A 26,257-nucleotide genomic window follows, 5' to 3' on the forward strand; every position below is an offset into this window, starting at 1 on the left:
TATTTTTGCCTTAATTACTTTGGCTGTGTCAACTCACCAATTTACAGTTGTTATATTTAAATAGAAATTCTTTCCATCTCTAAGAGACTGCAATCGGTAGACACGGTTTTTTATCGATACAAAAGCACATTATGCACAATTTTTAATTTTAGGAAACTAAAAATGACAAATACATTGAATTACTTTAATCTCTTGGGGAGTTTAAAGTTCGAGCACGGCTTGAGTAAGTAAAAAAATGGTTTAGTTTCAAAGAGAATATTAAAATCGAAATAATTTAACAGAAAAAGAGGATTCGGCAGAGCCAATTATCTCGAGCAGTCTTCAACCCAATTTGGAAATATTGGAGAAATCCATAGCTTTAGACATAGATCAGCAATTACAAGAGCTATGCTCTCAGTACAAGTTAACTTCTGAGCAGACCGAATGCATTAAATTGCAAGGACAACCACAGTATTGCTACATTGTGCGACTCTCTTATGTGCTCCACTTAATCATAAGAAACACAAAATTTGATAGCGATGCCAAGGAGGATTTAATATCAGTGGCCCATCTGAAGCTATGCATTCAAGCTGTTCAGGAGTTGTCCTACTACGCTTTACGTTGCCAATTATCGGAAGATTTCTACAAAATAAGTAATCCCCGCGTTACTTACCCTAAAAAGTCGCCAAATCCGGAATTGCTATGCTTAAGCGTTCAATTCTTTAGGCAATTGATGCATGTAAGACAATTTCATATTGCCGATTCTATGCACATGGTACAACGCGATCTATTGTCTGCGATTCTGAGTTTAGATGAAGATCAACCGGATTTAAGTATTGCAAATCTTAGTAAAGCGGATTTCATTTCTCTTTTGTTGCTGCTAAAAGCCACTGGCGGTATGGAGTCACATCGAGATAGAATTTTGCATCACACATTAATCAGACAGTTGAATTCCCCTCATGGACTTGAGAGTTTAGTGGAATCCTTGCGTCAGCAGTCACAAAATGATAACCCAAATGTCCTTGCCGAAATCGTGGCCAATACAATTATTCGTTCATGTCGTAGCCAACAAAACCAAAAAATGAAAATTTACGAAGCTTTTGATATTTGTTCAAAATGCTTAAAGCAAGATATGGATGATTTTGAAGTAGGATCTTTAACTCTGCGTCGTCTTTACGATCAAAATGGTGAGAATCAATCAAAGATCAAAGATATAATGGCCAAACAATGGGAGGTTCTTATAAACCCTACAGACTTGCTTACCGGTGTGATTTTGCAAGAGCATGATGAATTATGCCATCTCATTAGAATGTGGTACCACATCTTTTGCAGCTCCACAGTTGCCTGTTTGCCCAGTAGTTTGCTTATAAATTACTTGCCCCTTCTGCTGCAGCTTTATGATGGTTTGCCCTTGCAGTTAAATGAACGTAAACAAGTTTCGGCATTAATTATTCGATGCCTTGACAATAGAGAGATGCGTGAGGAACTACCTAACCTTCTAAGAAAACTTTTCAAGTGGGATCTCATTGAAAATAAAGAAAGCAATTGGCTGATTCTTCATCCTCGCATACTGTTAGTACCTGCCTTGGATGCAACTAAAATCGTTGTAAAAATGGGTCCTATCAATCCCGACGATCATCACTCAAAACGGAATTTAATTAAGATCCTTGCCGAAATCTTACTAACTAACTCAAATCACTCACTGACCTGTAATGCATTTCTGGCTCTTCTTTCACATTTGGGAGACCTTCTCAAAAATATTACTTCCTCGAGCATTGATTTTATTTCCACAGAAGAGGAATTAGAATTATTTCTTTATGCCACATACAACTCAAAACTGGAGTTGCTCTTGTTACTCAATCAAATGGTGGCCCATAAGCCTCTACGCTCACAAATTGCATTGAATGGCAAAGAATTCGTAAAACTAATTGAAAAGCTACTACAACAACGTTTGGACTTGCAATCTGGGGACTCTGACGATCAGATATTATTACTTATACTCAGTTTACTACAAGAAGTTTTGGATAAAAGTGAGGATTTACTGATTGCCGGGCATTTCAAGCGACTTCAAGAGCAATTGCAACAGTTGAAAATGCAGACATCAAATCTGATGATTCAACAATCCGCTGAAACTCTTCTCAGCCAGTTGCAAGGCATTTGGAGTCCAAGTGAAACGTACAAGTCGGAAGCATTCAATAGAGCACGCTCGCTGATTGAGGAAAAGGAATCGCATTTGCAGGTATATGGAATTCAATTGCTGTTAAAGCTATTGCATCAAAAGGATCCCACAACAATGACCAAGGGTCATCTGATAATCGCCTTAGCTTTAGCTACTCTTAAAGATAAGGAATCGTATACATTTCTAAATTGTGTGCGTCTATTTGTGGTCCTAACCCACACAATGGAAGCGGAAGTAATGGAGAAATTAAGCGATGAATATCTATCGGAATCAAATAATTTGGACTATCGTCTGGTGGTTGGTGAAGCTATACTCAAATCAGCACAAGAGTTGGGTAAGTTTGTGCACTCTTAAACGAACGATTAACGCCTTAAAGTAACATCTTTTCAGGACCGCTTTGCTATCGCTATAAAGCAGAACTTCTCAATGGCTTCATGCTTGGTTGTCGTTCCAATCAGCCAGAATTCCGCATGTCATCGTTTGCCAATCTGGCCCAATTGTGTCGCATTTTGGCCTATCAAGTGCATAATTTCTTTCAAGAGTTGCTGCAACTCATCAATGCGGAATTAAATCTAACCGATGGCTACCTACCCTCGAAACGGGCTGCTGTTTTGGTTTTGGCCGAACTCCTAAATGGCATGGAAAATCTTTTAGACTACCAAGAGATGCTGTTGCCCATTTATCGCCTTTTAAAAGCTATTGAAGCAGAGGAATCGGGTGATTCACAAATGCGCCAACATGCATCAAATGGTTTAAAGATTTTGAATGAAAAATGTCGAGATTTAATAAAATCTGTGATCGATCAGCAGTCTTTGGTAAAGGAAATCCAAATTTTGGGCATCAATGATAAGCCAAAGACAGACAGAAAAAGTATATTAGAATTAAATTAAATGAAACATGATTCCTTTTTGTTTTTGTATGAAAATATAATGACAATTTTATAAGTTAAAACAAAGAAATGCACAACAATTAATAGTTCTAGATGGAACAGTCAGAGGGCTAAAAATGCTTTTAAGGCCATAATTGATGAAATCGGATTTGGTATTACCACTTTTGAAGCAATTTTTCAACCCAACATCGAACCTTCATCTTTTCGTCTTCCGATTACTTTCCAATGTTAAATTCCACTTCAATTTTATCGGCAATCATCTTAGCTATGGCCAAGCTACTTGTAGCACCCGGCGATGGAGCATTACGGCAATGAAGAACTTGTTTCGCCAATGCTCCCTCACCCTCGCCGCGATCGAAGACGAAATCATCAACCAGATTACCCTGCAGATCCAAGGCTTGAGCCCGAACACCGGCTGGACCACGTTGAATATCATATTCATTGATATCTGGGATATACTTTTGTAGGGCTTTCGTCTGAAGATTAATAAATGCCGATTTGGACATTTCACTAAGGCCAAATCCAATATATTTGCTAGCCATCTTAAGGAATCCCGGATAACGTAGTGCGTCAAAGAGTTCCAACAGATTGATGTCACCCCAGCTGAAAGAGATTCGAAATAAGTTAATCTGATAGCCAATCAAGCCACAGCCGCTCACGTGTATCCCTCTCGCTTAAGGGCCAACACCGCATTTGGTCCCAGCCAAATAGAGCCATCCATGCGTGGAGTAAAGTGCACACCCAGGAAGGGGAAACGGGGATCGGGTACTGGATAAATATTTCCCTTAACCATATGTTGCTTCTCCTTGGAAAGCAACAGGTATTCTCCACGGAAGGGTACAATGCGCGGCGATCGCGGACAACCCGTCTTCTCGGCCAGCAAATCGGATTGTAGACCTCCGCAGGTTAAAACATTTCGTGTGCGCAGTGTTTGACCCGGTTTAGACCCATGGATGGTCACTGGATATTCAGCACTGTTTCCTTCTTTGGTTTCACTGAATTTCTTAACATTGTAATCGAGATAAATGTGACCACCAGCCAGTTTAAAGTCATTGCCATAATGTTCGGTGACTAAGGCCCAATCAACTATGCCCGTATGAGGACTATGCAAAGCTTTAACACCTTTGCAATAGGGCTCAATCTCTTTGATTTGATCACCGTCAATCATACGAAGATCGGGAACCTTATTGGCTATGCCACGTTGATGCAGATCCTCCAGCAGTTTCACCTCCTTCTCGTCGGTGGCGACAATCAGTTTGCCGCATTTCTTATATGGAATCTTACGCTCATCTAGATACTTGTAGGCCAAATGCAATCCCTCCACACAAAGGCGAGCCTTGAGAGTGCCCGGTTTGTAATAAATGCCAGCATGTATTACTCCCGAATTATGCCCACTTTGATGGACAGCCAATTTCTTTTCCTTCTCCACAACAGCCACTTTAAGTGTAGGATGTCTCAGTAGGATTTCTCTGGCCGAGGCTGCACCAACGATTCCACCGCCTACCACAACCAGATCGTAATCTCTAAATTGAGAGAGAAAGAGACACACGAATCAAGTGAATTAATTTGACACGCGCAGACGACGGCGACTCTTATCTTAGGCCACTACATACCCAATGGATGATGTTGATGATTGCCAACGTTTTTGGGCTATTGCCGATGATCCCAAATGACTTATCCTTGGAGTAGCACCCAATCCCAGGTGTCTCAGTTGTCTAAGCTGTGCCATTGTTGATACACTTTACTTTCTCCACCCACACACTTTATAGAAAATTCGTTCGTAACTATGCCAAAGACCTTGCTTGACCTTGCCAAATTGACAAATTTTCCTCGAATTCGGCTGCCAGATGCGAGCACACGAGCAGATAGACTGAAAACAGAACTCGAAGAATTCTCGTCTAGAAGGCAAAAATAAATACGCTAGCACATAAACCAGGCGGGTCAGTAATAAAGACGCTAATTGATAAGTGTAAGTCCCAGCCGGTGGACCGACGAGGGGCTGGTGAGGGTTATTAACCTAACCCTCCGCATATCAGCTGTTTTTGTTTTGATAAGAATCTTTTTTGCTTTGTTAACAAACACTGTTTGCTTGCGGTGGGAAACAAGTATTCGTGCCTGAGTCGTGAGTAGAGATGGCAAAAGTCATGTGACGACTTCGTGCTTAAAATACACAGAAATTTGATCGATAAGCGAATCCACTTTTTCTATATAAATTAATGAAATACGAATTAATGTGTTTTTAGTTGAAAAACAATACCCTATGCTCTTATTTAAATTGTTATTTAATGAAAAAATATTAAATGCATAAAAAATTCACCATTATTCATATTTGAATTCAGCTTTAATTTAAAGTAATCTATAATATAATATTTTCAAATGAATTAATTATATTTATATATATTCTATGATTTTCTTTATATTTTAATAGTGCCTTGATTATTCGTGTTAATAGAGTGACAAGCTTGTCACGCTCTCATCTCTATGCGCAGCTGATAGCAAGTTGCAAAGGAAGAAAAGAGCAAAACAAAAGACAAATTTGTAGATAAATGCTGAAAATTGTTTAAGGATTTCAATTGGCCATGCCCGCCCACTGCGCCGTTGTCAATTGTAGCGATAAATATGTACATAAGGGCAGCATATCATTTCACAGGTAAAGTAACAATTGGAAAAATGTTAAATACTGTTTGTAATATTTATGTCCATTCCAAAGGTTCCCCTTTAAGCGCAAAGATCTGCTACAGAAGTGGATTAATTTTACCCAGCGTCAAGGACAATGGATGCCCAGCAAATGGAGCGCCGTATGCAGTCGCCACTTTGTGGATGCGGATTTTAATTGCAGCAACAATCGCAAGACACTCAAGAAAAATGCAGTTCCAAGTGTCTTTGGCGTTGAGGCAGTAGAGTCATTGAATGTGGTAGTGGAGCAAGTCAGTCGGTGGCAGGATAAACAGACTCTCGCCAGTGTGGCCAACGAGAATCCCACGCCCAATGGCCAGAAGAGCACTTGTCGGTTTTGTGGACTATGCATGAATTGTGTGTCCTTTGAGAAGAATTTCGAACTCTTTGGCAAAATACAAAAATGTTTTCCAACGCTACAGATACTACAGGATGATTCACTGCCCAAAGACATATGTTTGGAATGTTGTAAGCAATTGGAAAATTTTAATAAATTCATTGATGTGGTTATGCAGACTCAAAGTGAACTGCAAAGGAAGTATCGACGTCAATTGAAAATCAAACAAGAACCTTTTGTTCGTGTCAAGCAGGAGAGCTTGGATAATCTGTTTCCCGATGAGCTGGATATTGGTTTGGATGAAGCCGATGCTGGCGGAGATTCGGCCGATCCCACCGAACATAAGTTTCCATTCTGTGATTTCCCCCTCTTGAATGCTCAAGATATAATTAATAATTGTGATATTATGGAGATAATTAACTTAGATGATCCGTTTATAAACATAGCTGATGATGCTGATGTAAGTGGTGCCAATGCTGCTGTTGCTGCTGCTGGAGTGGCAATGGACGAAGGTATCTCGCAATCAGCATCTAATGGAGCTTCTTTGCCTACGGTCAATGAAATGCTGCAGGCTGAATTGTTGACCGAAGAACACAATTACGCCAAGGAGGAATGGCATCAACTGCCGTACAAAACGGAAAAGGTGGAAGGAATAGATGCAGAATCTACGGCTAATCCACACCAGCCCGCAGAAAAGCGTTCTTGTAAACCCATAGTGACCAATGTCAGTCAGATACCAAATTCCCTGCAATGTGTATTGATGCCAACGCCAACAAAACCACAACCACCAGCTGCACCGCCTCCTTCGAACGTCAATTCAACACCGATTGGGCCAGCACCTGCTGCACTCTCCATCACTCCCGTCAAGCCCAATATTGTTGTACTCAATGACAGTGTAGTCCAATCTTCTGCCGCCTTTCGCCTGCATAATTGTAATTTTTGTATGGCCAAATTTATAACTTCCGATAGCCTGAATCAACATTACAATCAAGTGCATGCCAATCCCATGCCCATGGTTAGTGTTCCGCCATTGAATCTAAATCCAAGCAACCCCCTTAAACTCGAAACTTTACCCTCAACTGGCGGTCACTGGCAAACAGATACGTGGCAAAACACATCATCGTCCAATACGAATTTAAAGAAGAAAATTGATATTTTGGATATGCAAAGAAGCTTCCTGGTGGCGCCAACGTTGCCATCACAGCAACAACAACAACCACCACAAACACTACCCCAACCGCCGCCAATAGCTGCTCCTCCAACGGTTCCCCCTCCGCCTGCCCCAGCCGCGTTACCAGCGCCTCTTGCTGAATCTTCAACAATCTCATTAAGTCAACCAAATCCGTTAGTATTGGATGAGAACTATAAAAAATTGGCCTTGCGCTATCGCCGACTAAAACTCAAATGCCAAAAACTTCAGAAGAATCAAACAAGAAATTCATCCAATCTTCATCCATGTCCTCAATGCAGTGAAATCTTTGCCAATCGACGGAAACTGATAAATCATAGAAAAAAAGGCCCATTATGCAATTTCACATCGACGACATAAAACATTGGCCCTTAAATGTTGCGGCTGCTGGAAGATATTCAGCTCTCGTTTGGGTCTGCGTCAACATATGCGCTACATCTGTCAGTCCTTGCCATTGCGAACCCAACGCCGATGCCTGCAGAGCTTCAAGTGTCGTCATTGCCAGGCCATAACCTTCACCCACTGGCGCCTCTATCGTCGACACGAAGTCAAATGTCGCCACCATACAAGGAAGTCGACGAAAGGTCGTCCAAAGCGAAAGAAACTCCCAATGACTGGTGCCACCATCTCGGCTACCTACCTCTGCAACATGTGCCAAAAGACATTTCGTTCGCTGACTGGCCTTAGGCAACATCGCATCACCCACTCAACGGAGAGGCAACATAAGTGCGGCATCTGCGACCGAGTGTTTAAGCGACGGAATGGTCTCTCCCAGCACATCAAGGGCTACCACCTGCAGCTCAAGCCGCATGTCTGTCCAGTTTGCCAGCATCGTTATGCCCTCAAGTGTGATATGTTAAGATGCCGCCATTCGCAGAGACGCGGCGCAGCAGCCACACAATCCGCGGCAGCAACTGGCCCTTCTTCAGGTGCCGCCGCATTGGTTGGAGTGTAAATTGTACATACAAATTCAAAATAAAAAGACTCGATTAAATCGAATTAGAATTGTATAAATAGATTTCCCTTTTAACTATCTCATTAAGAATGGCACAACTAAGTATTTTCCTTATTTTAAAATGTATTTTACAAACTACAAATACGAATTTTTAAAATAAAAAACATTTTAAAAAATTATTCAATTTTGAAGGCAGGATTCCTTATTTTTTGTTCCTTTACGGTTCTATTTAACTATATTTCCTTGCTATTCGAAGAAATTTTGTAGTGTGTTATTATTTTGTTCCAATGGAATCAGAAACCATTATACACTACAATATTTGTGACTAAGAATTAGAGATTGTATTACAGGTAATCAGAAGAGACTCCGAAAATTCTTTTTTGTAACTTTATATCAATACTTTTTAGAACTTAATAGTTTTTATTAGATTTTTATTCATTAATGTTCCGATTTTCAAAAATGTTGGTATTTTTCAAGATTTTTCTTACTAAGCCTATTTTAATAAGATTTTTCGATATTTTTTAAATTACAAGATGTTTCTCAATATTGTAAGCTTCTGATCATTCCAGAAGCTTTCTGATCGAATGTCGGAAGTTCATTCGTACAGACGAAATGGCTATATAGACTTGTCTTCTCATGCTGATCATATGTTCATATATATGTACGGTAGAATCCGGTTATAACGACGCTAAAGGGACCGACGAAAATCGTTTTTTGGTGTTTCCTTTTTTAAACTGTAAAAGGTATGATCGTTTCAAAAACAATAAAAACAACAAATTGTCCTAGTCTCTATCCGTTTCTATATCGTTTTGCGCTTGTAAAATCAGAACGAACGTAAATATGGTTTTTTAAAGCATACTTTTGCGTACAAACATGAGAAAAATGATTTTGAATGGGTTAACCAATTCAAACCGCAGAAAATATATAGATATGTAGCTAGTTCTCTTTTATGAAATGCAAATTTAAATCGATTGGTTATAGTAAAAACAATTGAGTGTATTCTGTATTATATACAGTGGTGGTCAGCGTGTAAGCCTCTTTTTTTTTTTTGATTTTAAATTTGATTTTCTCGGCTCCTAAGAAACTTAATGAAGAAATTTTTTCAGTTATTTGTTGGTTATTGTATTTAGAATCTGACACGTAATTATTGTCATTCCAGCTTTCGACGTTTTTTTTACAGGTGCGTTTGAAAAAAAAGCTCCCCCAAAATGTTTGACAATAGTTTAGCCCGGTCATTTCAAAATCTTTAATATTATAGTTAGACATGTGTATTCTTTGAAAAAGTTGTAGATCTAGGTAATCTAAGATAAACTGCATACCAAAAATTTTCATTTTAGCCCCAGTATTTATTTTGGGGCCTATCGAAATTTCGGGAGTTTGTATGTAATTCTTGAGGTCTCTTTGTTTGGCGACGTTTTACGATACCAATTTAAACTTAATTATTATTTTCTTATTCTAAGTATGAAAGTGAATTGAATTTCCCGTCAAATGATACATGTTTCATAAAAATCCGACAAAAATTAGATTGATTTCATCGCCCATACTTAAAAAAAAGACTAGAACTAGCAAAATTTCCCACACATCCTCCGTCTCTTTCTTTGCACGCATGTATGGGAAATTTTGCTTACCTGGTTTTTAAGTATGGGCGATGAAATCAATCTAATTTTTGTCGGATTTTTATGAAACATGTATCATTTGACGGGAAATTCAATTCACTTTCATACTTAGAATAAGAAAATAATAATTAAGTTTAAATTGGTATCGTAAAACGTCGCCAAACAAAGAGACCTCAAGAATTACATACAAAATCCCGAAATTTCGATAGGCCCCAAAATAAATACTGGGGCTAAAATGAAAATATTTGGTATGCAGTTTATCTTAGATTACCTAGATCTACAACTTTTTCAAAGAATACACATGTCTAACTATAATATTAAAGATTTTGAAATGACCGGGCTAAACTATTGTCAAACATTTTGGGGGAGCTTTTTTTTTCAAACGCACCTGTAAAAAAAACGTCGAAAGCTGGAATGACAATAATTACGTGTCAGATTCTAAATACAATAACCAACAAATAACTGAAAAAATTTCTTCATTAAGTTTCTTAGGAGCCGAGAAAATCAAATTTAAAATCAAAAAAAAAAAAAAAAGGGGCTTACACGCTGACCACCACTGTACATTTATTTATTTAGTTTCCGTATATGTTGTCAGTTGTGTTCGGTATTGAAATATTATTAAGTTATAGCTTGCATGGATCTGTATCTGGTTTAAGTATATATTTATAAATGTAAATGTATTTATGCATTTAATATTGCTTGTTGCTAACACATTTAACGATAAGACATCCAAATACTGAACTTTTGCAACTTAAATAGATAGACAAAATTTATTAAGATTCCCAACGATCGACACAAAGAGTTTTATCTTCTCGGAATTGGAATATATACATAAACATGGACTTAATTTTGATTTATCTAAATTATTAACATAACATTTACACAAGAAAAATAAAAATGAAGCCAACTGATAAACGGAAAACTTAAAAAAATGGCACACTACATTTAAAAAATGAAAAGAGAAAAAATGAAAATAATAAACTAAAAATCCAGTTTTTTTTTTTTTTTGGTTTTAAATAAAATTAACAAATAAAAATAGAACAAAAAAGTGTGATAAAAGGAAAACGCATAAAACTTAAAACTAGAAACAATTTCTTTTTTTTTTCTGTTTGCAAAACTTATGATTATTTAACTAGAATTTAGGCTTTTGGTATAAACGTGATGCAGCGTATCATTATCTCATGTCGTGTATATTATTGCATGGTATATGAATTATATATATGTGTGTGTGATAGATCAGATATTAATATATGTAGGTAGATATATATGAATATTTAGTTCGGTGATGTGCTTGTAAAAATGCTTTAACCCGTGGTTCATCATGCCACATAGAAATGTATTTACTTTAACCTACGCCCAGAAAAATGTATTTTATTTCTAAACTACTTTAGGTATAATTGGATTCAGCATTGCTTTCCATTATTATGGACAGATACATGTCTGCCTATTGAAAAATGGCAGCACGCTGCTGGAACTGCTGACGACGCTGAGCCCGCTCCTCCTCCTCACGACGACGTTCCTCCTGCTCTTGCCTGATCTCATCATGGAATTTATTCGTGCGCATCTGCTGTTCGATTTTGGCCTCAAAGAAATTTTTGGCACCACTTACGCCCACCTGTTCCACATCGATTTCGGTGAGACGTGCCAATTGATTTAGACCAGAGTCATTATCCAATTCCCCGGCCTGGGCCTTGCGAAAGATCAACAGAAATTCACGGAACGAGATTTTGCCATCGTTATCCTCATCCACCTCGGCAATCATTTTCTTTAAGCCCAAATGGGTTTGTGGTGCTCCCAGTTTCTCCATCATGAACTTGAGCTCATTTAAATCCAAGAAACCATCACGTGCAGTGTCATAGCTAAAAAGAGAAATAAACAAAAATCAATTAGTGGGAAAAATTCAACAGACACAATTCCATCTGGTCATTGACACAGAAGCGAGACTCAACACGAGACCGACCTAAGTCCGGATTAGCAATCGATAATGCAGCAAAAAAAATAAAAATAAAACGTGGGCACAAGCGTCAGAGGTCGCATGGCCAATCACTGAACCCATTCTACATCCCCCTCCCCCACTCGTTCACCCTCTGCTGGCTAGTGAGTGGGCGGCAAATGGTGTGGGTGGGGTATGTTTAACCTAATTGCATGTTTAGGTCGTATTTACACTGTTAATTTTGTTTCATGGAATTTAACAGCAGCAAACGTAAACTTGTTCTTCAATTATTGACAATTTTTATTATCAGCATTATCTGTTCTCATTATTTTCTTTATCTTGGAGTATTCAACTCATTCGAATGGGGAATTGTATGAAAAATGGTAACTGATACATGAGATATGTAGCTTAGTTTATTGTGTATACCATAAAAGAATAAAGTTTTAAGACTTAAGGCTCTTCAACCATTTCTACAATACCGAAACATTTTTCTGTAAAGAATCGGATTTTGGCCTATTAATCTGAGGCTTCCTCCAGAGGGAGCCACGTAGGATTTCGGAAAACGGAAAGTTATATTTAAAAAGTAACAAAAAACAAGGTAAAAAAGGATATAATTTCATATTTCAAAACAATATGAAATATCTATAAAATATCGTTTTCGGATCCATCACTGATTTTTTTACGAATGAAGTTTTAATTTGTATTTATCTAATATACATATTAGCTCTATTTAAAAGTTCTTTAATGGACATATTTGAATTTTTAAATGATAGCTACTCCAAACACTTTATATTAACCTTAAAATAGTTAAAATAGTAATTATTTTAAACAGAAAATTTCAACATTAGGATAGTAAAAGTTGGCTAAATGCAAATAGGTAGATAGCAAATGCTATTAGCCCTGCCCTTCTAGGGCGGCGCACTGAAAGGTTGATTCACTCACAATCTGAACAAAATATACATATGAATGGACAAAAAATTAGAAAAATCTGAAAGACTCTTAACTATGCAAATCTATAGCTTTACCAAATTTTAACGAATTTTTAAACAAGATATCCTGTATAAATCTTTTCTTCTTTTTATTATAGTTCAATTTAAGAAAAAAATCGAAAGAATAAGTTTTCCAATAAACATTAATATCATAAGGTTCTAATTCTTAGAAGTTGGAATGATTTCTGTCAATCTACATTAAAATCTTGAAAACTAAGTTTATAGTAATTCGCAAAATAACAGTTTATGTGATTTAACTTTATGACATCGTTTAGAATTCGGCCAAATAACATTTTAAAAACCGCATATTGACAAAATATTTATGTTTAAACAAATTCTGAAAAACTTTCTGAAACTATAAATATTCTAGAATCTAGATTATAACCATTATTTCCCCCAAGTTTAAACTTGACATTGGAAAGTGATTTTCTAACTTAATTGAAAGTCCGAAAAATATTCTTTTTGTATAGATTTGATAAGCGAATACCTGAAGCAAAACAATAATAAATTATTGTAAATTGTTATAAATTATATTTAATATTGTTTAAAATTCGTATTGAATTTTCAGAATTCGACACCATAAATGCTTATATCCTTATTATAGCTTGACATAGTTCCTGCAAATAATACATTTTTTCTATTCTTCTATTGTTTTGTAGATTTTTCAGTGATTTGGGGCGACATTAGACTAAACAATGTACATATTTTCTATTTTTTAAACAAAGTCATGGAAATACATTGAAGCCAATAACTTTGCTTAAACAGTTTTTTTTTTTTTTTGTTTGTTTGTTAAAAGTTGAATGACCGCATAGGATAAATTGACAATATTTTAGCTGTGTCTCAGTTTTGCAGTCAAAGAGTCAAGAGTTCAAGCCGTTATTTGGTGGCTTTTTTTCCACTTCCGACTTGACTGTCGGCCAGGAAATTGTGTGATAAAATAAAAATGCAAATAAAATATACATATATTTATTATCTTTGAAATTGTGTAATACATTAAAAAAGCGAAATGAATGGAAACGCAAAAGAAAGAGAAAACGCAGAGAAGAGAGATGAGCCGCCTATGAGTTGATGGCAGATGAGCCACGGGCAAGCAAACTATGGCGGAAACATTTTGGCTAAAAACAGGCTCCTCGACCTTGCCAGGCCAACCAACCAACAAGCAAACCAGCAACAACAACATAAACCCAAAGGATGCCAGAGCCATCAACTGCCAACTAGCTAACCAACTAGAAACTAGTTAAACTAGTTAGTTTGGCTAAAAATACTATATGTTTATCTAACTATGTATACAAGTTGCCATTAAAGTCAGCAGGTTGCGTCTCATGCATGAGCAAAGGAAACACAAATATGTCAACCACACTGCCTAACAAATTTTAAATTTGCTTAGCTTTTCTCAAGGAATGAAGGGCCGTAGAGTCACGAGAGTCAAAACAACTATACAGAGAAATGCCAGAAAGAACTAATACCAAGTTTTTCAACAGTTATCAACACAACTTTCAGTTTTAAGTGGGTTGTAAATTTTAAATTTCCCAAATCGATTAAGAACTTATGAGAAAATATTGATCGACAACATTCATTCATTTGATATTTAATTTTTTAAAAACGTAAAAAAATGTATTTCTTTTTCATTTCTCTTTAGTTTAGCTTCATTGCCATTGTAAATGGTTTTTGTTTAAAGTTTAAAAGTTTTCATTCATCATTTTCCTTTTCTTTCTATCCAATTCGCTTATATGGTATTAAATAATCAACTATCTATGATCCTATTACAAGAAAGTATTAAGTAAATTTAACTAACTAACTTAAAATTAATAAGCTAAAGTCATTTTCCAACTTCTGTCTTTCAATTTACCCTTCCCATGCCATTACGTATAAGTGTATGTAGCATAGTGTATTTATGTTGACTATTAAAGCATAACTTTCAATTTCGATTTCACTTAGTTGGAGATTATTTAGAAGCTTCACGTAATAATTGTTACAAAAGAGAGTTTCCAACTTTTAAGGAATTCAATTTCAATTTTCTCCATCATTTTATTTCAATTCAATTTTTGCTTTCAATTGGTTAATCATATTAGATGATTAATTCCATTCCATGTATCGATACAAATTGCGTGAGTGTAAACAAACACACACACACACAGACATAGACACACAATGAGTGAAAGTAATTTGTTGTTTACTACTCCGAGACATGTCTGCAGATGGATGGAAGGCCCGAATCTGAAAGATATACATGGAATTGGGTGGAGAAGGTGTCACAGTATCATCCATAGATGGGCAATTATTAGTAATTGCCATTGTTGGTTGCTACTACTAGTGTTACGCTGTTGACTTTAATTAACTTCAATTGCCTCACATTTCGTTAGTTGCGTCAATGTGACAATTGTTAATGTTTATGTATTTCTTTTACACTTTTTCTCTCTCTCTCTCCCTGTCTCTCTTGACGCTTTCCTCATCTCTTTCGACTTTTTCTTGGCATTGTTTTCTTTCTAATTAAATAAAGTTGCTTTCATTGCAATTGAAAACTCCCCCGCAGCTGTTTAAATTCAATGACAGCAGGTGCCCCCCTTTTCCCCTCTCTTTCACTCACCATCCCTCTATCTATGCCTCACCATCTTCTCTTGTAATTTTTAAACAACGTTTTATCGATTTGTTTTCATTTCACTGAATTTGCTTTTATTTTTTATCTGTTTTTTTTTTCTTTGTCAGACACATTTTGTGATTTTTGGAAGTTGGGTATATTGGAAGTGTATGTATTTAGTAGTTGCACTACAAGCAGCAAACTCACTTGTTAGTCAGAGTATTTATGTAGTTACATTTTAAATAAAACGATCCTTCATTGATATTTTGACATTTGCAACAAACCAAAAATGAACTTTGGAGTTGTAAGCTTGGCTTTCATTTATTCGCTTCATGGGTTTGTAATTCGCAACTGGTTTTAGTGTTAGATTTGTTCAATTCTACAGTGGTTAGCGAAGTCTGCTGATTAAAAGGCCTTCGTGCCTGCTCATTTGAAGGATTTTAATAAAATAACTCACAAAAAATAAAAATATTTTTTGTTTTTATACCCTTGCAAAAAGGGTATATTAATTTTGGTCAGAAGTGTGCAACGCATAGAACGAAGCATCTCCGACCATACAAAGTATATATATTCTTGATCAGCACGACGAGACGAGTTCAACTAGCCATGTCCGTCCGTCCGTCCGTCCGTCTGGATCAACGCAAACTCCTCCTAGACCGTAAGAGCTACAGAGCTGAAATTTTGCACATAGGCTGGTATATACTGCAGGCGTTGTATATCTCGGATTCAGCCGGATCGGACCACTATATCATATAGCTCCCATACAAACCCCAAAGTCACGAACAGTGACTTTTCTCAATAACTTTGTTATTTTCTATGTTATTACCGTGAAACTTAATATTAGAGAGTTTATTACGTTTATTAACGACTGTGCCAAATTTGATCAAGATCGGATGACTATATCATATAGCTCGCATAGGAACAATCGGTCGAAAACAGTGACTTTTGTAAATAATTTCGTTACTTTTAACGCGATTGCTTTCAAATTAAACATTTGTTAGTTTAATATATCTGTTAATGACTGTGTCGAATTTGATAAAGATCGGGTGACTATATCATATAGCTCCCATAGGAACGATCGGTGGAAAACAGTGCCTTTGATCAATATCTTCGTTATTTCCTACGATTGTAGGCCATTCTTTCGCAAACATAAGCCTTTTTAGATAAAACGTTCTTCCACATTGATGGCTAATAGGTAAGGAAAGAGTTACCAAAACAGTTGCAAGGGTATACAAACTTTGACGCGGTCGAAGTTAGCCTCGGCCCTCTGGTTTAAAATTTCCTTAACATTTCCCCTACAAACTTGAGAGCATCCTGGGAGTTTCTTTTGATCTGAATATAAAGTTTAAAATAGTTTTCTATTTCTACAGATTTGAGAAGTTTCCTATAATGGGTAACTAATAGTCGTGGATTTTTCTCAATCATCAACCGATTCATTATAATAATGCTTCAGTTTGGCTTTTGCGTCTTCTAAATACACATGAGATTTTGTTCAGTTTCTTTGGAGATGTTTTTTGTCTGCCTTTTTGTGTGTAAGTTTTTTTTTTCGATTTTTTTGTTTTTTGGTACAGTTCAACAAATAACGGGGTCAGCTGGCCATTGTTGTTGCCGCAATTTGCATGTGTTTATATTTTGTGCATATGTATGTATATATCTGTGTATATATCTATATAGTAGTACCTATGTACATATCTGTGCCGATGTCTATGCATGTGTATTGCAATTATTGAACATAGCTTTTTTTCCTCTCTATTAGCCACTTTTTATGCCCATGCCCTGCAATCGCACATTGTGTCTACCATTCGCGGCGAAGTCTACACTAAGCGAAAAAACAACACAGTCTATAAAAACAAATTGCACTTGTTTCAATATTATTTTTACTTGTGGGTACACATGTACATAAAAAGCCTATTAATATTAATTCTGTGTCCACATCCACATCAAATATGTAAGTTCAATTTGTTAATTGTTTTTTTCAAATTTGTTGAGTAATTTTCCCCAGGGTCTGGAAGGACTTTCTTCGTAAAAGAGATTCTATAAAAGAGGTATATTTAAATTACTTTCAAAAATGGTGAATGATCTCTAACTTACTTCGGATCCATTCTTCATGTATCAACTACTTATGTACTTATTAACTCTTAGGTTGTATGCATGACTAAAAATGCTGGTAACAAAAGAAAGAAGTGACACAAAGTATAGTTCCTTGAAAACTAGTAAAATAGAGTTAAACTAATAAATAACTCGTATTCGAAACTAGGAGTTCTTTTGCAAGTATTTGGGTTCCAAGTTTAAGTTGAAAGGGTGCTAAGCTTCTTTGATATATTTCAAAATAAACTTAATATAAGCTACACTAGTGTACTCAAGAAACGAACCTCCGAATTGGAGACGTGCCTACATTATCCAGAAGTTGAGGAACTGTATGCTGAAATCCTTCTATTTTTCTTAAGCATCGTTTTTGAGATTATTCCAGTCTACATAAGTAGACTTCATTAGAATTTAATTCTTATACTAAGAGATATACATATTTCGGAAACTCAAAAAATACTCAACAATGCAAATATTGGTACACAAATATAATAATTCTAAATAAAATCATTCAATAGTAAACATTTAAGTTACTGTTGAGGTGTATAAAAATAAATAATTATTATTCTTAATGTTTTATTTGTCTGGTTTACTTAAATGTTTGTCATCGCTTTATTTAAAGATTAATCAAGTGTTATTCATCGATGGGAAACTTAAATAAAATGATGTTTATGACGAATGGATTCATGAGTATCACAAAAAAGGAAGTCACATATCCGGTAAATGAAAATTAAGCGTTGTGGAACATGGAAATTTTGATAGATAAGTCTACCAGGAATCAACAAATACTAAATTAACCCAATAAATTTCTTGTAAAATCTTTATATTTGAAATTGTTATGCCTTATCGCCTTATGGCAAGATATCGACATGAACTACAACTACAACGATTCGAAAAATGACAAGTAAAGTTTGGGGATATTTGGCGCATTCTTTTAATCGTCTATATATCCTGACTTGGAACACACATAGTTTTGCATGAGCACTTAAATGAACGGTTAATTCATTGTTTACCCAGTGATCAATATAATATTTAGAGAGGATTCGCCTTTAAAAAGCTGTGTCGTGTTTTTTGAACATACCCAAAACGGGCATTGTCAAAAATTGGGGAATTGTGGGACGCATTTCGGTTTCTTTTATTTAAATAAAACAATTTTTTTTAAAAATTTAAAGGTTGTTTAATATTTAAGATATTTTTTTTATAAATAAAAGCTTTCTATGCCAAGAAAAATGTTGGTTGTTGATCTAAATTCGTTAAGACCTTCATTATGACTGGTAACTTCATCCTTTGTATAGGAGCTACATATTTGATATAGTCTTCTGATCAGTCTGGTTCTGGTCTATGTGTTTTCTTATCAATAAAAAGTTTAGTTACTGACTTTTAATCAAAAATAGTTCTGATTTTGATGCACCACTTTGGCCCACCCTTATTTTAAGCATTTGAAACTTTAAATTTAAAAATTGTGTAAATTACACACGATAAGTTAAGGCATTTCGAAACCTATTTCAGTTAACATCGAACAATTTTAGATTTTAAAACAATATTTTTGAAATATAATCCCAAATATTTTGGATACTATGAAATTAATACGTCTAAATTGATTATCCATCATGGGTTCCTAAGAAATTTGGCACTTTCCGGTGATTGATGGTGCTGTTATATCTCCAGATAACTATTTGGTTGCCCCACCTTACCCTAATCAAAACCAGAGGGAAACTTGCAAACTTCCGTGAAAGAGTTGTGAGTGTTTTTTTTTTCTCACAGTGCATGGGTACTTGAAGTTGTAACACACATTGGTTTTTTGTTTGTGTTCAATGTTTCTTCTGCCCATGAGTTACATTTTTGCTTTTTTTTTGTTTGGTTTTGGTATTCTTGTAACGGTTATTTTTGTAACATTGTGCTTAAAATGCATTGCAGGTTGTCGCCTCGACAACAACAACAACCACAACAAAAAAAAATGAATGAATACTTAAATAAAGTTTCATGTGGTCTATGTGCGAGGTCTTCAATTTTTTTTCGTTTTGGTTTTTTAGCTTTATCTATCGTAAAAAACTGATGTCTTGCATACAAAACAAACATAAACATTTTGTGTATGCGTGCACCTGTCTTCTTCTTCTTCATTTGCTTACAAGGTACAATCAATAAAAACCGAAAAAAAATAGAAAAATATTTTTCACAGCAAACATAAAGTATCTAGTTTAGTTTAGTTCAGTTTTTGCTCTATGGTCCCCCACAGATGGCCCCAAAAATAAAATGCGTCTATGTCGAAATTGGAGCAAACATAGCTAAAGGAAGATGTAAAAACGTTGCGTGGGTCGGTCAGACGGACGGATGGACTGAGGGAGGGACGGATGAACATCGTCAACATGATTGCTGTTGACTTCATCTTCAAACTTGCTGCATTTTGTGTGGTTAATTTCTGTACTGAGACGATGAAAATAAAACACAAGTTGTAAGTGTGACAAATTCAAATGACTAATTGCATTCGTCTATTATGATTCTGCTTTGCGTGCCTACGACAAGCACACGCACACACATACATATATATAGATAATTTGATATTTCCTCAATTTAGTTACAAAGTGACGCATTTACTGTCGGTCGGTCAGTCATTTCATTTCATTGCAATCCCTTTTGTCCAATAGTTCTTTTTTTTTTTTTTGCTGTCAGACTGCTGGTCGCCTCCATCCATTTTCATGTGAGTGTGTGTGTGTCTCCCCATTGCAATAATGTGAATGAACTGCAATATTGAGGGAGTGCATCATGACTGTACTTTAATATGGGTGCAACCCTTGCAAATATCGTTTCGCTTTTTGATATAATTTGCATGATGATAATAGTGACCACGAACTGGCACTTTGTTAAACAATTTCCACTGAAAAACCTCCCCCATATACATATATGTATGTATGCATGTATGTATCTCTGTGTGTGTGTACTTATTATTTGTGCGTGAGTGTGTACTTGTCCATGAACTCAAATTGTAACGCATCGTTGGGGGTAAGTGGGAAAGAAATCAATTTGAAATGAAATTAACAATACAGAACTGGAGATGATAATAATAATACTGTTGCATGCACCGAAGTTTCTTATACACTTTACAAATTATTATAGTTGCTCTATACAATAAGGATCCAGTTGCGAATCAGAGCCTAGTGGATGGATGTAGTTTTCGTCTGAGCCGAAGTAACAGAAGGTTAATATAATTTTTGTAAGCCAAATTGATTTTTAGAATTGAAGAATTCTCTTAGGATTGGGGAGTTCTCTTTTAATAGGATTATTGGGATTTAATAGGATTGCGAATTAGAATTTCAACATGACAATTACAAGAAATTCTCATAAAAAATGAATTCGATTTGAATTTTAAGTGATTTATATTAAAGTTAATAGAAATAGGTATCTTAAAAGGTAATAACCTTAAATTTCAAGCGAAATTATCCAAGATGCAGGTGATCTGAGCTCCAGATGATCTGTGCATCCAGCTGCTCTACAAGGCCATTCTGAAGCCTGTTTGGACTTTTCCAACGATTCCAGAACAAGCTTTTAAAGCGTAACTCAGCAATCCACAGAGAACTCAACATCTAGTAAGTTTAAGGCGAGCTACGGAGGTACGGCATTTGGTACCGCTTCAGGCTGGAAACCCATGTCATTCTGGTGGTAATCAGGATACAGACTAGACTAACCTGCCTTTTAGACTAGAGTCTGTTTGATGACCCGAAGTCTCAAGATAGCTGTTCCTCCATGTCTTGTAAAAATATTTGCTTATTATCCATTTAGGATAGATTAATGCTGTTTAAGATAAAACTTAATTAAAGGTACTTAAGATTCTTGAAATGACAACATTATAAGCGTTACTAAATGGTTGAGAAATTCTACAGTCTAAGTGTGAATATATTGTTAAAATCACTGGTCTGAGAAGGCAACATTATATAGAATGTTTTGAATGAACAATTATTATCTGTCTGAATTCGAAATTCGAATCTGAATACGTTTTCTAAAGTTGATTTTTGAATATACATATGTATGTACATTAACATAAAAGAGTTATATTGAAAAATCTGCTTCCGAAATACGAGTCAAATTGAATATACCTCTTTAATGGAAATCTATATTCAAAGCCGTTTTTTGTCACGAACGTTAAAACCTTTTTTTTTGGCAATTGTTTCGAAACAAGAAAATGAAACTGAAATATTTTCGAGTGAATACATTGGCTAAGAGTAAACAAATTTGGAAAAAACAAAGCAAGACCACAACTTCAATTCTAATAAAATTTATTCGGCATCAAAAATAGTAACAGGAACTGTTCAAATTTCCCGTTTTTCCATGTGTGTAAACAACTTGCCCAAATCAATGTATACTCTTCTTTGCACTCGTAAATTGTGCAAAAGTGCATAAAACCAAAACAAATATGTATTATCAGAAGATGCACGCCACCTCCCCATCCCTTCCTGACTTTATCGTATTTCTGGAGTTTTATCGCCTCCCGGAAAACGTTCAAAAACCGTGCGGAATATGTGCGCATCTAAATTTATGTATGAATACAAAAAAAAAAAAAAAAGAAAAAGAAAAGCAGGAAACTGCAAAACTGAACAGAGAAAAGAAGAAACAAAATCAACAAACAAACAAATAAAATTAAGACGCTATTAAAAAATACATTATGCCCCCCATAATATGAGCTCTGATGTGAGATAAAGCTAGTTCGGTTGTAATCCAAAACCAAACGCGTGGATTGATTCGCTTTTCATTCTCTCTTATCTCTTCAATGAGAGAGAGAGATGACGTTATGACGTAGTTTTTCCTTCATATGAAATTGTTTATCATTTTCAGTAGTTCTCAATAAAATGTTACAGCCATTGATTTCGTTTTGCTTAATGCAATTGTTTAAACAAAAAGCTAACTTTGCCGGCATGACTCAGGCAACATTTGTTAGGCAAAGGAATAAGGGTATATACAAATAATTAGAAGATTCGCAACTGTTTTCTATAGACATTTGATTGGACGATAAACAAAACTTTAACTAAAGAAATCCAATTTATGACTCGGACTCTTCGTTTGATAATTCCTCGAACTCTCATCAACAAATATAAAGTATGTAGATATATTATAGGGTATTCAAAAAGCCTCTCCGACTTGATGAACGGGTTTCCTGTTAATCTGCTTTGATTGTTTAATACACATTTCAATTTGCAAATTTAGCACATAAATTTATGTGTGACGTGACTGGAAATGCCAAAAGTCGAAGCTGGTTTTTTTTTTTTTTTGTTGTTGCAGTTTTTGTTATTTTTGTTGTTAAAACGTTGGCATTTGATATAAGAATTTTAGCAATTTAAATGAAGCGAAGACGAACAGAAAACATTCTAAAGAAACTGAAAAACCGAAAAAAAAGTGAATGTACAAAAACAAAAATAATAGCAGGTACTAGAGGCTACCCATCTTATTTAAGATAAAGCTTATCAGATATGGTTTTAATTTAATTCATTTATACTGCAAAATGGTTTATATGCTTCAGGCTAGAAGATATGTGACGAAATAGGTTTTTTTAATATAAGTCGCAATATTAGTATAAGATGGGAATAATTCGAAATCATCTTTTAGTTTTACTAAGCAATATTTTCAAACTTATTAAGTGTAAGATGGATCTTGGATCTGATATGCTAACCCCAAAGATATGAGATCCAACATCTGGAAATGCAGCAATCTGTCATCTGGTCATTCAAACAAACTCACGAGTAACCTTTGACAAATTAACAAATTAAATTTAAGAGAAAACAATTTTTGATCTTTAAATTTAGTTCTAAAAAAAAGGGCTTGCTGGCGTCAAGGATAACTCGATCCGGGATCGTCTGTATTATAAATTTAACCTGGCGTAAGATTCAGCCTAAATGTATGTATGTAATTCTGGCCCCTCATTCATAATTTTAGGAGATTTTATAAAAATGCTTTTTGTCTATTTTTGTGTTGTTTAACCAAAAACGGCATATCACCGAAAGTAATAAAAATTTCGAATAACCCTTTTGGGACGAATTTCTCAATACTTTAAAGAATTATTTAAACTAAACAAAAAAAATCAAAAAAAAAAAAACATATTTTCCCAACCAACAATATGTTTGTATTTACCTACCCAACCTACATTGCTTTATCAGAATCACCTTGATGAGTCTATACGGATTGAAAAATGATTATTTTTATACTTCATTAAAATTATTATAAAGTACAGTAACAAAACGTGAGTCTGTCACATTACTAAAAGAGTCTCACAAGAGTGGAAACTTATTAACAGAAATGGATCAATCCACCTCTTTTTCTTTCGACAAATAGTTCATTTAAATTCAGATTTTTTAAACAAAAAGAGGATTGCAAAATGATTCGTATATGATCTGCACGCTTATAAAATACTCGTAAAGACATATAAAAAATTACAAGGAGTAGTTTTTTTTTGTACAAATTTGGAAATATTCTTCAAAACATCGACAGATGGCAAACAATTAGTTTTTAAAACTTTTCAGAGTGACCTTTAAGCTTCTATATAAGTGTATATATATAATTAAGAAAACAATTTAAAGCGTTGTGGCTAAATTTATTTGTATTCGTTTCCATCACAAATGCAATTGGTCTTAGTAAATTACAAAAGTCAAAATAGGAAAAACAAAAAAAACAAAACAAAATTATCTAATTGTAAGTTTTTCCCAGACTTGCTGGAGCTACTTTTGCAATACCAACATACATACATATATACATACATACATATGTATGTACATATATATTTTTTGTGCTATTGGCTCTTGACAATTTGCCAATATGCAGTAAAATCTGTATAAAACTGCAGCAAAAGAAGTGACCAGGCTTTTAACAATGGACCCAAACATTCGGTGTGGTCGACATTCAATAGGAAAGCTGGACTGTCAGTCAGTTAGTCAGTCAAAAGACATAAACACTTGCTAATTGGCATGTCAAGTTGAATATAATTGTTTATTACAGGTTTTTCGATGATTCAGAAAAGCAATAGTATAAAATCCCAACACTAAGCGGAATGAATATAAAATTATATTCTTGTGAATCAGAACAAAGTGAGATTTAAAATATGAGATAAATTGCTTTTTTCATTGCTTAAGATAGTGTGTCATATGTTGCTTTTATCAAGACCTAGACCTTCGTTACGTGCTGCTAGAATTTATTTAAATAATAATAAGAATAATAATAAAAAAAAAAACACTTCAAGAACAGATTACAGACGACAGCAGACAGCAACAAATTGCGCAATCTCTAGTCAGGAGAGAGGCTATCAAATCTGTTTAAAGTGTGCGGTCAACCGCAAGTTGAGGAAAACAAAATATATAAATCTAATTACTTAACGTTATGGCAATTTGGAAGGTGTCAGTGTGTGTGATATTGGTCGGAAAAGTAATCTAAGACCGTATTATCAAGGTGAGATTAACATGTGCTTCGAATGGTTTTCCTCTCTTGCCTCATAAAACGAGGCTCACTTCAGTGGCGGATCCTTGAGACGGGAAAAGAGAATAATTTCTTATCCTAAACACAATTTTATACTCTTTGAACTGCTAAAATTATAGATTTTACCTTCCAAAATGATCGTTAACTATAAATCATATCAACATTATTATTCAAACTACAATCTTTTTTTAATATTTTAAAATGTATTTATGTAGTATGTATGTAAAACTAATCAATATTTAAATTTTTATATTATAGACAAACACAAAATGTGAAACAAATATTGTTCAATATGTTTCAATGGTTTCTGAGAAACAAAATTTTGTATGGTCTTAGAATTTGACTTATTGGAAATCCGCCCCTGAACAAGATCGTCTCATCATTACAATGAGATGATAATATGAAAGCAACTTTTGAATCATGATAGCTAATATAAAGTTAAAGAGAAAGGGAGGTGGGGATGGAGGGGAACATGTAAGCGACTGTGACAAAGTCGCCAACACTTTAACTGAGTCATGCCCCATTGCATTTTAAGAGGATTGCTTGGGACTGAGAGGAGTCAAGAGGTGGAGGGAAATGCAATTTACTTGGGTGGGAGGGGGAGCCCATGAGTCTTACGCTCACTCAAGATGCATGGGAAAGAAGAATGTAAATTGAAGAAGCGAATTGAAAAAAAAGTGAAAAGCAAAAGAAAAGAAAAGCTTAAGAGTTGCGGCTTCAATTTGGCCTTGACTTACGTATTGAAGGTCTTTTGATAGTCCTTGATTTGTTTACGGGAAAACTCATGGAATTCCGTATAGACATTGACCACTCTGAATGTTTTGGGCAATTCAATGCCAGCTTCCTGTGAATCCATTATCTCCTGCCGGCGATTAAGAATGTGCGTCAATTCGGAGCTATCAGTGGTGTTTGTTGTATTTGTTGTTGTGCTATCATCCACACTGCCATTGCGGGAGGAGGCATTCGATGAGACAGACATTTTGATGATGGTTTTCCTTGTGCTGGAATTTGACACACCCTCGCAGGACAAAACAGGATACACACACACAGGTCACACACACAAACACGCACGCAGAAGACAAGTGGCAAATAAGAGATAGGAATAACACCGAAAACAGGTGCAAGTCGTTTCGGCTTTGTGTTTAGTTTTCACCAAAAATTTTGTGCTCTAAATTTTATTGTGTTGTTTTAATTCTCTGAAGGCAGGCTTTTAAAGTTTTTTCATCCCCGTTTTCTTTTAATTTTGGTTATGCGCGCACTGGACAAATTTTGAAAAATCCGACTACACCGACCGCTTTGGTTGAAAACAAAAACAACAATGACGCGCCGGAGGTGGAGAACTGTTGACTTAACATCGATAACATTAACGGTTTCATGCAAGCGAATACAGTGTTGAAAAT

At 35.3% G+C, this 26,257-nt stretch overlaps 4 protein-coding genes across 4 annotated transcripts; 2 read left to right on the plus strand and 2 right to left on the minus strand.

The window, feature by feature from the left end:
* Positions 1-107: 107 nt before the first annotated feature.
* On the plus strand, positions 108-3,117 carry Tango6 (transport and golgi organization 6). Its single transcript, XM_068284058.1, has 3 exons — positions 108-223; positions 282-2,492; positions 2,549-3,117. The coding sequence occupies exons 1-3, from the start codon at positions 163-165 to the stop codon at positions 3,046-3,048; spliced, it is 2,772 nt and encodes a 923-aa protein (XP_068140159.1). The 5' UTR covers positions 108-162; the 3' UTR covers positions 3,049-3,117.
* On the minus strand, positions 3,064-5,058 carry L2HGDH (L-2-hydroxyglutarate dehydrogenase). Its single transcript, XM_068284059.1, has 3 exons — positions 4,661-5,058; positions 3,707-4,570; positions 3,064-3,650 (listed from the first exon to the last, which is right to left on the minus strand). The coding sequence occupies exons 1-3, from the start codon at positions 4,774-4,776 to the stop codon at positions 3,263-3,265; spliced, it is 1,368 nt and encodes a 455-aa protein (XP_068140160.1). The 5' UTR covers positions 4,777-5,058; the 3' UTR covers positions 3,064-3,262.
* Positions 5,059-5,532: 474 nt separating this feature from the next.
* Positions 5,533-8,263, plus strand: LOC137572264 (uncharacterized). Its single transcript, XM_068284005.1, is given in 3 exon segments — positions 5,533-5,697; positions 5,758-7,572; positions 7,574-8,263. Coding segments are annotated over 3 exon segments (2,517 nt in total). The 5' UTR covers positions 5,533-5,626; the 3' UTR covers positions 8,205-8,263.
* A 2,308-nt stretch (positions 8,264-10,571) lies between these two features.
* On the minus strand, positions 10,572-26,175 carry Swip-1 (EF-hand domain-containing protein D2 homolog Swip-1). Its single transcript, XM_068284047.1, has 2 exons — positions 25,595-26,175; positions 10,572-11,679 (listed from the first exon to the last, which is right to left on the minus strand). Exons 1-2 carry the CDS (start codon positions 25,834-25,836, stop codon positions 11,265-11,267), a joined length of 657 nt encoding a protein of 218 aa, XP_068140148.1. The 5' UTR covers positions 25,837-26,175; the 3' UTR covers positions 10,572-11,264.
* Positions 26,176-26,257: the final 82 nt, after the last annotated feature.

This window comes from Drosophila tropicalis, unplaced genomic scaffold, assembly GCF_018151085.1.
Source record: "Drosophila tropicalis isolate 14030-0801.00 unplaced genomic scaffold, ASM1815108v1 contig_3, whole genome shotgun sequence".
NCBI classification, from domain to species: Eukaryota; Metazoa; Arthropoda; class Insecta; order Diptera; family Drosophilidae; genus Drosophila; species Drosophila tropicalis.

Excerpts from the sequence above, each read along its gene's own strand:
- Swip-1 (XM_068284047.1), bottom strand. The coding sequence starts at position 25,836 with ATGTCTGTCTCATCGAATGCCTCCTCCCGCAATGGCAGTGTGGATGAT. Across the intron at positions 11,680-25,594 it reads TATCAAAAGACCTTCAATAC|CTATGACACTGCACGTGATG; the intron begins GTAAGTCAAGGC and ends TTCTCTTTTTAG.
- Tango6 (XM_068284058.1), top strand. The coding sequence starts at position 163 with ATGACAAATACATTGAATTACTTTAATCTCTTGGGGAGTTTAAAGTTC. Across the intron at positions 224-281 it reads AAAGTTCGAGCACGGCTTGA|AAAAAGAGGATTCGGCAGAG; the intron begins GTAAGTAAAAAA and ends ATAATTTAACAG. Across the intron at positions 2,493-2,548 it reads CAAATCAGCACAAGAGTTGG|GACCGCTTTGCTATCGCTAT; the intron begins GTAAGTTTGTGC and ends ACATCTTTTCAG.
- L2HGDH (XM_068284059.1), bottom strand. The coding sequence starts at position 4,776 with ATGGCACAGCTTAGACAACTGAGACACCTGGGATTGGGTGCTACTCCA. Across the intron at positions 4,571-4,660 it reads TCATCAACATCATCCATTGG|AGATTACGATCTGGTTGTGG; the intron begins GTATGTAGTGGC and ends CTCTCAATTTAG. Across the intron at positions 3,651-3,706 it reads CTTAAGCGAGAGGGATACAC|CTGGGGTGACATCAATCTGT; the intron begins GTGAGCGGCTGT and ends AATCTCTTTCAG.